General features: G+C 37.6%; 1 protein-coding gene across 1 annotated transcript in view; it reads left to right on the top strand.

Annotated features, from left to right (window-relative positions):
• The window catches only part of lrp1bb (low density lipoprotein receptor-related protein 1Bb), a gene marked incomplete in the record, with an annotated part of 232,866 nt that overhangs the window by 97,374 nt on the left and 122,300 nt on the right, over positions 1 to 13,192 (top strand). Inside the window, 6 exon segments of the mRNA XM_014016494.1 lie at positions 3,612 to 3,831; positions 4,401 to 4,590; positions 7,418 to 7,540; positions 7,898 to 8,041; positions 9,327 to 9,452; positions 11,438 to 11,551. Of these exon segments, the coding sequence (XP_013871948.1) occupies positions 3,612 to 3,831; positions 4,401 to 4,590; positions 7,418 to 7,540; positions 7,898 to 8,041; positions 9,327 to 9,452; positions 11,438 to 11,551 (917 nt within the window).

Genomic DNA, 13,192 nt, shown 5'->3' with positions numbered 1-13,192 from the left:
TAATAATAATAATAATAATAATAAATAGTGTGTTGTAGTGCCATTTGATGGTTTGCAAAGAAATTTTAACAATATCTGCTTTCATCACTTTTGTGTGTTATGAATAATTTAAACACATCTCTCTCTCTTTTTTGTACATTGCAGTGTCATTACCTCAAAGGTTATTCTTGAAAATTATCAGTTTTATTAAAGCTCTGCTGTGACCTATGATCATATCAAAGGTTACTGTAAATGTATTCCAAAAATTTACATATTAAATAAACAGACAACACCTGCTGTTAATGAAACACATTCAAAGGCCACTGCTCACGAATAAAAAAGCTTCTTCCATATCTCTGATCTAATTAACCACAATAACCTATTTAATTGATTGGACTATACAACTCTTAGATCATATTTTCAAAAACTCAGCCTAAATACATCTCTGGTTGTATCTGCCAGCAGAAGGGATAATTAACATATATACTTGATTCTGCAAAACTCCAATTCGATGAGTGTCTTAAGGATCTTAAGGATTAACACTTTAAGGCTTAAATCGTATTACCACCCACCAAATCCATAGCAGTCAGAGATTAGTTTTCAAGCCTCGAGGGATTGTTCCAAACATTTTGCTATACATAGCTTTTTCTAGGCGCATGTATCCAACCACAACCCAAACTTATTCTTTGTACTCCTTTTCATTTTGTCTCCAACATTTTTAATACTTTCAAGTTGTAAATACTCTATTAGCCTTAATGTTTTTTTTTACTTGTTAAGAGAGTTGTAACCTGGACATGAAAGTACAGTGATATTCACACACTTTAAATAAATACATTATAAATAAAAAAGCTAAAATTTTACAATCATTATCACCTTTGTGGTGACAAAAGGAAAAAATTGTATAGGTCCTCTGGACGGTTTCTTCTTTAATGAAACATTTCGTCTCTCTTCCAAGAGACTTCTTCAGTCTGAGAGTTTCAGGCAAAATTCAGGCTTTTGAGTCCTGCCTCCAGGTGACTGATACTCACATCACATGGCTATCATTCACAGGTGACTGATACTCACATCACATGGCTATCGTTCACAGGTGACTGATACTCACATCACATGGCTATCATTCACACCTAATTAATACCTATTGTTAACAGGGGGTGGAGTGATATTGCCAATGGCAGCGCTGTATGAGGGGGACAACTGAAAACGGAGGCCCCCACCTCTGTTAAATGATGGACGGTCTTTCTTCACAAAAATGGCTTCTTTTACTCCTCTCTCAAACCAACGTTCCTCTCTATCAAGAATGAGAACATCCTCATCTCTGAAAGAGTGACCGCTGGCCTGTAAATGAGTGAAAACTGCAGAGTTCTGGCCATTAGAWKTAGCTCGTCTGTRTTGGGACATTCTTTTGAACAGTGGTTGCTTTGTTTCCCCGATGTATAACTGGTCGCAGTCCTCCTGGCACTTAACAGCATATACAATATTGCTCTGTTTGTGCCGGGACACCGGATCTTTGGGGTGAACCAGCCTTTGCCGTAATGTGTTTTGGGGTTTGAAAGCTACTGGGACATCATGTTTAGAAAATAAACGTCTCAGTTTCTCTGAAACACCCGCAACATACTGCAGTTTTCACACATTTACAGGCCAGCGGTCACTCTTTCAGAGATGAGGATGTTCTCATTCTTGATMGAGAGGAAYGTTGGTTTGAGAGAGGAGTAAAAGAAGCCDTTTTTGTGAAGAAAGACTGTCCATCATTAAACAGAGGTGGGGGCCTCCGTTTTCAGTTGTCCCCCTCCTACAGCGCTGCCATTGGCAGTATCACTCCACGCCCTGTTAACAATAGGTATTAATTAGGTGTGAACGATAGCCATGTGATGTGAGTATCAGTCACATAGAGGCAGGACTCAAAAGCCTGAATTTTGCCTGAAACTCTCAGACTGAAGAAGTCTCTTGGAAAAGAGATGGAACGTTTCATTAAAGAAGAACCCGTCCAGAAGACCTATACAATTTTTTTTCCTTTTGATTTTTTACCTGGATTAYTGAGATGCATCAGGACACTTTGTGGTGACAGTTGTATCACTGAACTTTTCTGCTTCACAAATTGTCACTTTTACGTCACCTTTTCTGAATTCAGCAAAGCAACTGTTTAACAGAAACCTCAGTTGAAGTGTTTTGCAAATTTATGTTTTACCATCTAGGCTTGATGCTAGACATTGGGCTTTGCTTTAATTGTTTTCTTCTCATTTTTGATAGATATGAATTACCTTATTCGTGTTGCACATGTGTTCATTTTAGGTGTTTATTTGAAGGAGCTGCTGACTTAAACAGTTAACTGTTTTTGTTGCTCTCTGTAAGACACAGCATGCAAAAAAAGATGGATTTTTGATTATCTACTGGTTTTATGGAATCTTTGTGAAAACCATATATTTAAAGTGCACGTCTAAGCATCTCTTTTGTTGTGTTTGGTTTTGTTTTATGTGTGAGCACRTCTCTCTTGGCAGATGGTAATTTAAAAATAGAAATTAGGGCAATGAATATGTATTGACCAATATCTATTTTATTTTTGTGTTTGCTTTAATAAAATGAAAAAGAAAAGAAAAAAAACTGACTCGAGTATTTTCAGGTTCATTTGAAATGATTAAATATGAATTATTGTCACCCCAAAAATATGCACAATATGTTGCCTTCAGGCCCAGGCTGCTCTTGCAAAAAAAAATTGGATATCTCAATGGGATTTTCCTGGTTAAATAATGGTAGAAGAAAATAAATTGTCAGGAATTAAAAGTACTGTATACAGATAAAATAAATATTAAATCTGCATTGGTTTTTGGTTGTAGTTTCTCCTTCTGTCTGTGTGCAGGCAGTATGTATATGTGTGTTGCATTAATAATTCATGAGGTCATTCTGACGACTCAGAGACAGCAAGTCTTCGTTCACCTCTATATCCCTTTTTGTTTCATCTTTCCTGAGCGAGCCCTCAACCATGATGGGAAACAGCGAGCACGTGGCTCAGCCAGCWACTCTTAAAAAAAGCTAATCTCCTGGGAATGGTTACTACAGAGTAGATCTCATCAAATTATTGATGTAGTCATGTTTCATATACCTCTGGCTAATTCAAACTTGTAGTCTCAGCGTGCTCATTGTACAGTGCAACGTTTTAAGGTTTGCTCTTTTTCCTACAATTTTAAAGGCAGGCAACTAAATGGAGAACTATTTAAAAGGTTRCTTTTAACTGCATGATGTGTTCTCTATGAATTTTACAGCAAAGTGAAATCCTCATGTGTTTTCCATGGGCATAGCAAAAGCCAGAAGTCACATTTCATACTGACATAAAACAGATTATGTTGACAGAAGCTAGGAAAAAGGTGTGCTGTCACATCTGTATTGATTGATAAGAAATAAAAGCAGAGAGGAGGCAGGCGGAGGCAGCAGCAAGCACAGCTATTTTATATCAGCGTGTCAGAGACGAATGAGAGGCAAAAAATACCTGTCGGACTTTGAATATAAGATGATCAGTGTCGAGGGTGAAAGCCAACGATGCCTCCTGCATGACACGTTGAATTGAAAGTGATGACTCGTGTTTCTATATTAGTGTAATAACCTCTCGTACTGGATGTGTCCACCTCTCTGTGTGACAGCTGGATGTACTGGACAGACTGGGAAGAGGATGAGGTCAACGACAGCATAGGGCGGATAGAAAAGGCCTGGATGGATGGATCCAATCGGCGCATTTTCGTCACCTCCAACATGCTGTGGCCCAACGGCCTGACACTGGACCACAGCAGCAGTACCATGTTCTGGTGTGATGCCTACTATGATCACATTGAGAAGATTCATCTGAAYGGAACAGGAAGAATGGTATATTTTCACATTTGTCCAAAATGCTGTAATGCTTTTTTTTTGTTTTCATTTTTCTGAGTCAAAAAGATGTTTGATGTTTATTAATTACAAAGTTAATAACTGGGTTATGGAAAACATCAATCTTGCACATATAATCAGTGACTTAAAATGGTTATTAGGGCCCAAGCTTGCTTTCAACACTTTAGTAGAGATAGTGTTAATCTTCAAAGAGAGAAAAAAAATAAACTCTCAACCTCCTAAACAGCTGCCAACAGAACACTCTTTCTTCTTTAGCTGCTCCCGTTGACTGCAGTTAAACTGGGACATTAATGGTAATGAATTATTTGTAAATGATCTCTCAGTCAATGCCAAGATTCTATCAAACATTATTACAAGCAGACTGTTCTGCCTAGATACATTTGTGCAGAGAAATTAAAAAGCATTCATCTTGCCCTGAATAATCTCTAAACCCATATTCAAACAGTTACAGTCGTCGAGATGATTGATTAATTTTTTTTTCTGTTGCTGATATCCCTCTGCATCTCTCCTAATCCTTTGGTTGCATCGCATGTTGTCTCGTGCTGCAGGTGGTGTACAAAGGAAAAGAGCTGAACCATCCTTTCGGAATCTCTCATTATCGTAATTTCATCTTTTGGACGGAGTACATGAACGCTTCTGTATTCCAGCTGGACTTGTCCACGGGCGATGTCACTCTGCTGCGGAGCGAGAGACCCCCTCTGTTCGGCCTGCGGGTCTACGATGCACAGAGTCAGCAAGGTAGGCTGCTTTCCCTTCGTTTATTGGGTTTCCAGTGCTGCTGGATCGTGAATCACTTCCTTAACAGAGAAAGTGGCTGTTTTGCACTGGAAATAGGACCTCTCTGTCTCCTACACACATTTTAGTTAGAGAAGAGCCAGCTTGTCTCGCATTTCATGGGGGTAGGCGGGTGGGTGGGGGGGAGGTTTAACGAGCATTGACAGTGACTTTCAGATCACTTTGAGTTCCATACTTTATGAAGCCAAATRCATCGGTTGAGCAAGATGTACAGGGTTCTGCAAGCTCAGCCTCACTCTTTGTAACACTGTCAGGAACTCCTGCTGTCAGATTATAATGTACTGATACCCTCCATTGTACTTAAAATACACCGATTTGAGAAAGTGTTTCATTGCCTCTTTGCATCGAAATCAGTATGTGCATGTACAGTCCCTTCTGCAACGATTAGAACAGTGAGTCGAATTTCTTTATTTTCATTGTACGCTAAAACTAAATGGGTTTGACATCAAAGGGATTTTTTAAACAAAAGATACGCTTTTCAGCTTTTCTTTCCTTTTTTGAAAATTTTTGATAAAACCATCGCGGCTGAGAAGATATTGATTGCAATGGAACTTAGGGGCAACTATTAAAAATTATCAAATAGAAACACCTAGAAACAAATAAAGAGAGCCTAACTTTAAGCTTGATGATGATGAGAATAGAAATTGTATACCAGGGCTATTTAACTAAACTGCTCCGGGGGCCACAGTTACTGCAGGTCAACAGCTCAGGGGCCGAACATCCAGCAGTAAAGTCATTAWATAAATAAACCAAGTATTACAAAGATCTGTTACCTTTGAAATTATTTTGCTGTATTTAATCATGAATATAACACACAGAACCCTATAAAAGTAGTGAAAATTAAAACAATATCAAAATAAAAAAGAACACATTATGCCTCCTTTAACACAAATATTATTTTGACACCTCTGACATGCCAAATTTTTTAACCAATTTTATTTTCATAGTTTTTATCTTCAACTGCTTGTAATTTTAACTGTCTAAGTGATCATGTAATGGTTTTATCAGTTTCTAGCCGAGATTCTGACGTTTCTGTACATACCAAACATTTCTATGTTTAACTAAAAGATCTTATAGTAATCAAAGTAGAAAACCAGGGGTTTGGGCTTAAGAGATGAATGAACCAATTGGCGGGCCGAACTTTGGTAACTTGCGGGCCGGATGTGGCCCACRGGCYGCCACTTGAAWAGCCCTSTTGTATACTTTTATTAAAAACTGTATAAGTGTGCAGAGAAGTTGATGCGATAAAGCTTGATTGATTCTGGAAACGAGTCAAGAAATAGAAGTAATAATGATAGTTTAGAGCCTGAGATTGCCATGATATAAAAGGTGGTGTTCAAACATCTCACAATATGAACAATGCTAATCTAAATTTACACAATTTAACAAAAAAAATCACATATGTGTTAAATAAGTCCACCAGAGGATGAAGTACAATAACTGTTGTTTATGTGCCTAGAAGGCTTCCAAAAAAAGGGATGCTTATGTATTGAGTGAGCACCTACAATGCTGTAAAACAGCAGATTTATTTATTCAGAAAACAACATACATGATTAAACAGTAGAGCAGACACTTTTCCATTCTAGGAAAAAAATAAAATAAAATAAAATAGCTTGAAGCCACAGACTTAACAGATCTAATAAAAAAAAACTTCATATATGATTGAAGAAATGTGGAGCTAAATAATGAAGGGTTTTAAAAATTAACAACAAAACCATTTAGTCAACTCCCTGCGCCACGATGGGAGCCAGGGCAAATAAGTGTGGAAGGAATGAATGAATAGTTTTCTTACTCCTTTATTGATAAGTCTGCTTCTGTCATCAACGGGGGCGATGCCAGGTGCGTCTCAGTCCCAGTGTGACACCACAGTCGTGCACTGCACTGTGAATTTGAAAACCTGTTCAGTGTCCTTCTGCAAATAAATAAATAAATGAATATAATAATAAAAAATAAATTATTATCGATCCATGTTATATTGCTGAAAAACAGATAAAGGACTGAAAGGATATGGCTCTCACTGAATATATTCACTGCCCCCAATAGGAGATATTTTTCTTTTGTGTTATTTAATAAAAAATATATGTAAAAGCAGATAATACAGTGAAAACAAAATCATAATTTTAACAAAAAAGTATTATGGTTGTACACCTTTGCTGCAACCTCGAAACATTCAATCAACCTTTTATCTAAGAGCATCAAAGTTGTTTATTGTGAGCCAACTAAGCACATAATCCAAGTCAATTCTTAGCTGCAGCATGAGCAAACTAACTCCAGCTAGGAGAGTTTGCTGGACATTTCCCTATTGTTTATGCCTCTGAATAGATTAATTGGTTGTCTGGTACTGGGAGTATTACCGATTGGCTCTCTCAAAACTGAACGCTTTATCTCATTGGCTCAGGCACTACTTTTAGGCAATGTGTTAAATGAAAGTGACAAAGGTGTCACACGCTTTAACTTTATATGTCCCATTTTGCTATTAAAGACTGACAGTTTTGTTTAGAAAGACAAATTATCCCTCAAAGAATGATAAAAAWGTCAAACGGCTTTTACTAGTGGCGTTCCTCATAATTCATTTGGTGCATTCGTGGCAGGTCAAAGTAAGGCAGGGACTGAACTTTGTCTGGAAAAAAAGGATTTATTTTGAGGGGATTAAAGAGGTTAAAGGTCCCTAAACAGACAAAGCCGCACCATCTTATTGTGCTTAAACTGAACTTGGAAATGGTAAACTAGATAGAATTCGCCTTACTGGGTTTGCTGTCTGTTTCCCCAGGTGAGAATGCGTGCAGCGTGAATTATGGAGGCTGTGGTACCCTTTGCCTTGCCATCCCAGGAGGCAGAGTGTGTGCCTGCGCTGACAACCAGGTTTTGGAGAAGAACAATGTCACCTGTGCAGGTAGGAGGACATAATGAATCAGACTGTACAGGAGGCCTAAGATCATCCTCTGCTACTCTCATCCTGGCTTCATCCTATGGGATAAAGTTCAAGCAGCATCTTTTTTTTTTCTTTTCTGCTCGCACATTTGCTAATAGATAAATATATAATGGTGGGAAATTATCCCGGAAGACCTCCAGTTATATGAACCAAATCCCAGTTGTTTCGCATTTKGTGGGGTTGTGGGACATTATTAACTTGACTTGCCTGCTGTAATCGCTGTGCCAATAATTTCTCCAAAACACATATCTCATAAAGAATCCCTTGATGTAGGGAATTTTCTACAGTCATTTTTTTTCCCTTTCTTTCATTTCCCAGAAGCTTCCACCACCGGTTTAGAGCCACCACGATGTAAAAGTGATGAGTTCCAGTGTCACAATCATCGCTGCATACGGGCCTTGTGGAAGTGTGACGGAGACGATGATTGTCTGGATGGAAGTGATGAGGAGAGCCACAGCTGCTGTGAGGGTCTTGATTAGTCTGCAGGCAATGCACTGCATAAAACAGCCATGCATGCACTGAATGAGTCAATACATATCCAGGCACCATCGGTACACCAAGCAAGAAAACTCCAAGCTTTTAAATTTGTCTCTCCTGCTGTCGGCATCTGTGTTCCTAAATGTCACCGTGGTACGGGTGTTAAATGTGCCGCTGTTTCCATTTGTGTTCTGGCAAAAGTGGATCCACTCTTTGACAGATAGCTTGAACTGGATTTGTTCGAGCTTTTCTTTTTCTTTATATTTTAGAAAGCGGAACATAATCATCTGCCATAATCATAGGAAATGCAAACAATTTGCTTTAACAAATATTTACATACACTGCAGGAATGTGAAATGCAATAATAGCTTTGTTTTTTTATCTAGATGGGTTCTACATAGATTGTCAGAGCAAACTAATTACCACGACACGTTGACATAAATAATTGTACATATTTTGTTTTATATCTTTAAAACTATAAAGTAAAACAACATTAAACTAAAATTTATTCTGACATGATGGGGAAAAAAATGTGTGTGACAGAGAACCAGGCGATTACAAAACTAATTTGTTCAAAACCCTGGTCTCAGCATAGTTTAGCACTATCTGACACGGAGATCTTGATGTATTTCATCTGAACACCAAAACCACATTTGTAGAAATTGGGATGCCACTTACTGTGTTAAGGGTGCACAAAAGATTGCAAATTAATTTAGAGCAACTAAGAAGCAGTGGGGGAAAAAATGACACTGAGTGCTCATTATCTAATTACACCTAATTACAATGCTTAAAGAATATAAGGAGTATAAGGAGTTTGGCTCTTAGTTATACTAACACACGCACACACACACATATATGTATAGTCTTTCAATAACTGCAAGTAGAACAAACGCATACAGTTTGACACCAAGTTTTTGCTCCAACAAGTAAAACAAAGACTTTTTTTTATTTATATATTTTACCAAGAGCGGCCCTAATCGGTCATCCTAGTTGTGCGACCTCTAACTCTGTCTGACTGCCTTAAATCAATTTCACAGTATTGTTCTTATTTATTGTGTTCTTGCTGAATATAAAAAAAAGACAAAAGAAAGATAGAAGGAAAGAAAACATGACCCTATTATGTTCAGGGCAAGTATAAAACAACAGGGTGACCAAAAAACATGAATTTTCTTTGTTTTATCATTATAATTTTCCTAATTACATTTAAATATCCCATTTTATTAATAATTTTATGAGTTCGCAGTCAGACTTTTTGTTTGAACTCTTTCAGACAATCACACCTGTCCAACTGATCAGTTCAAATGTAGCAACAACCGCTGCATCCCCAAAAGGTGGCTGTGTGATGGAACGAATGACTGTGGGAACAACGAGGATGAGTCTAACGCCACATGTTCAGGTATGAACTGCATCATGTTTATGATTGTTGTTTTACAAGCTGTTTAGGTATGGAACAAAATCATCAGAAAAAAGTTATTTTTTCCCTCTGATCACCAGTTGATCGATTGGCTTGATTATTTTGCTTTTATGCTTGGACTGTTTCAAAGAATGTTGAGGGGTTATTTTGTTGCTGTTGTTTTCTTTAAGATGAATAATGCTCTGTTACCTTGGACAGTTTTATTTGATTTAAGCTCATYGGGTAATATACTGTAGATTGTGGATACAAAGGTCATACATTTATCTCATTTTTATACAGAAAGATGTAAATCTTATCTGTCATTTTATATTAATGTTCTCATCCAAGAGCGGTTCTAGGGGCAGGGCCACAGGGGCATTGGCCCCAGCTGAAATCTGATTGGCCTCTTGAAGTGCCCCTGTCCTGTCACTCATCTGTCCTTTACCTGGGAGTGATGATGGTGGATGCAGTTCCATGTTCAAACACTAGTTGCGCTAATGAGTCAAAYAGTAAAGTCCAGAATGAATCAAGCTGACAGAATTCTTCTTCTCTCAAGAAAATGTGAACAATCCTGCAAAAAGTCTTTCAACTGACAAATGATGGCTGGATTTTCTCACATGTTGTGTGTTTGAGAATATTTTATCTAAGTACWRTAACATGTATGAAGAACTGGTGAGGAGAATTTACTGTGCAAGCATTTTTTGGTACCACTTTACAATAAAGCTCTCCTGATAGATGGCTTATAAATAGTTTATAGATAGGTTATTAATTCATCTGTTAACACTTTTTTAAATAATTTATAAATGTTTATTATGCATAAATTAAGGACGAGAAAGACAAAACTGTCCAGTTTCTTACCAAACAATGAGACAAATCTGTTCACGTACATATTACATCTAAAAGGTGCTTATTAAACATTTCAGACTGGGTTACTACATTGTAAGCACAATAACAATAAGAAACACATTTTTTAACATATTAATATTGCGCTGTATTACTGCATTATAAATATTCACAATTGTCAAAGAGAGACATCATGAAGTGTAATACAGTACACTATTTATGAATGAAAAGCATTTACAAATTCCAAAAGTTAGTCTTTAATGTGAAAAATCACCATTTTTAAAACTTTGCATAGATTATTAATATTTGAAATTATTGTTCAAACATGTAACTACTGTCAACAATGATGATGTATCAAAAAAAGTAAAAAAAAAATGTCATGTTAACATATCAAATAATCCCACCCCATCCAAAATAGTATACAGTTTTACACTTTAATATAAGGATCCCTTTAATATTTGGGGATATTTWTAATATGTATACACTTTACCAAAACTGTAGATTTGTGTGAAGGGATGTGAAGAAAGACTTGGCCCCTCTATGAATATTGTGGCCCCTTACTCAGAAAAAATCCTACATCTGCCACTGTTCTCATCTAAGATTTTTTTCCTTCTTTTTATGTCTTGATTAGACGTGTCGGCTGTTTTCAAGGCAGCKTTTATTTTTTCTTAATTACTCCTTTTTAATTGAGGCTCAAAAACTGTCATATCAAAGAGTTGAGACACCTATAAGGGGCGCTACGATCTGTCAGCGACACCCACAGTGGATCGCACAGACTTCCTGTCCTCAGTGGTGCCTCTCAGGAGCTTTTTATCCATAGAGAATCAATCAATGGGCATTAGTCGGTGAATGATGAATGTTTTCTCACTGGAAGATTGACACGCATATCCAACATCAGCGGGACATTGCTTGTGTGCTGTCGTGTGCATGACCACCAGCATGTGACTGACGGCTCATCAAGCAGCAGCACATTTCCCACGGCCGTTAGACCCCACTGTGCTCCGTGTGATTGAGTGATAAAGAGTTTGCGCCGGCCAGACATTGACATTTTTGGTGATCTGTAGAACATTAGACGTTGTTGTGCAGTCTCGCATTGACTTATGTAGCTGTGATTGAATTAGGCGGCCACTTTTCTTGTTTCCCAGCCCGGCCCTGTCAAGACGACCAGTTCTCCTGCCAGAATGGACGTTGCATACCTCGAGGCTGGAGCTGCGATCGGGAGGACGACTGTGGGGATAAGTCTGATGAAATACCATGCAGTAAGTTTCAAGATTTTTTTTTTTAGGACGTGCCATTCAAATGTCATGGGGCGGACATAAAGACAGCTATTTGGGGCTTAACTGCAATGGTAAACTGGTCACAGTTTAAAATGTCACGGCCTGTGTCGTTATATTTACAGCTGCGGTGAGGAACATGYCATACATAAAACAAACAGTGAGAAGTGTTAGAGCTGTAGATTTACATTGCTGACTGAAYGGTTGTGTCATCAGTGGGTGAGATGTCAAAACTCATTTTCCATTCTGCACTTGAAACACTCAGAAAGCGACTGCATAATTCATGGCTGTGCCAGAAATCTGTCAACATTTTTACAGTTYCTGCTCATAATTCTAACGATATATATTGTATCTTTAATTGATAGACAGGAAATGTATGTTGAGCAGCATCCCACTGGATAATTTTATATAAGGTTGTTCATTTTCACTTAAGAACCTTAAGAGCGGGCATTAAGAAAACAACTGCAGCAATGAGACAATAAAAATAAATGGACCTATTTGGTTCTTTTTTAAATTCATTGTAATTAATTAATGCATTTGTTTTTGCTGTTTACAAGTTGGCTTTAAGGAAGATAATCTGCAGGATTGTGCTGCAGTTTTAAACAAACTATAATTACTACCCACTGTCACGAAAGGGAGGTAATTTGTAATTGTTTGTCTTTTAGCAAAATATCTCATGAATGACTGGAAGGGTTTTATTCTGTTTGGAGACAAACYAAATTAATATGACAAAGTATTTGAACTCGTCAAGCCCAATAATGACTGGCTGTGTCTCAATTCCCGGGCTGCATCCCCASCTGGAMTAYRTGGGCCACATCCTTCCCAGTCTGGGTAGGCTGCATACAATTTCTGTGAAATGAGACGGTCTAGCCAATGCTTGATGTCGGCTCGACGAATGTTTGCGTGACCACGCGCTACGACGTTAACATAGTGACTGGTTTCATATCAGACTTAAAATGCATTGAGATGTGTATTTGTATATATTTTCACTTTGTGTAATCACTTCACAATTAAACGTTTCACATAAACAAAAAGAAAAATAATAATAATTTGGGTTTAGCTCCAGTATCAGTACTTGTAGCTGTATTTTATTTAGCATCTTATTGCAGCATGAGTTTCCTCAGCTAAGCTGTTAAACTTACATTTAAAGAATTATTTGGCTTGTGATGAATTTCCAAACTGCACCAACATGTTAAAAAATAAAATAAAGTAAAAACTCAGCCGTCTTCGTTTCTCTAATTTGCTGTCTGTGTACTAAATCCTGGYATAACCTCGGCTGGGAAGGATACTCGGATGCATCCTTGATTTTCAAGATTTTGTGGGCTGCATTCCTCGGAGGAGCCTTCAAATTGGTACAGCACTCGGCGCAGGGCAGAGACATATGCAGCTGATAAAATGGRCTCTCATTAGGATGCAACCCCAAAATTAAGACACAGCCTGTAAATCAGTGATGTCATCAACTGATGAACCCAGTATGCACAAACTTTGTTATACTTATGCACTTTATGCACTCTGAGTTAGTTTAGTTTAAATTGTTCATTCATTTCATTTAAAACCAAAAATTTTATACACATAAAAAACAAAATATATACACAACATATACACTATGAACACGTCACCATTTTT

The sequence above is a fragment of the Austrofundulus limnaeus genome, unplaced genomic scaffold (assembly GCF_001266775.1).
Source record: "Austrofundulus limnaeus strain Quisiro unplaced genomic scaffold, Austrofundulus_limnaeus-1.0 Scaffold146, whole genome shotgun sequence".
Lineage (NCBI taxonomy): Eukaryota > Metazoa > Chordata > Actinopteri > Cyprinodontiformes > Rivulidae > Austrofundulus > Austrofundulus limnaeus.
Note: the sequence above shows the minus strand (reverse complement) of the source record. Positions and strands in the feature narration are given on the sequence as shown.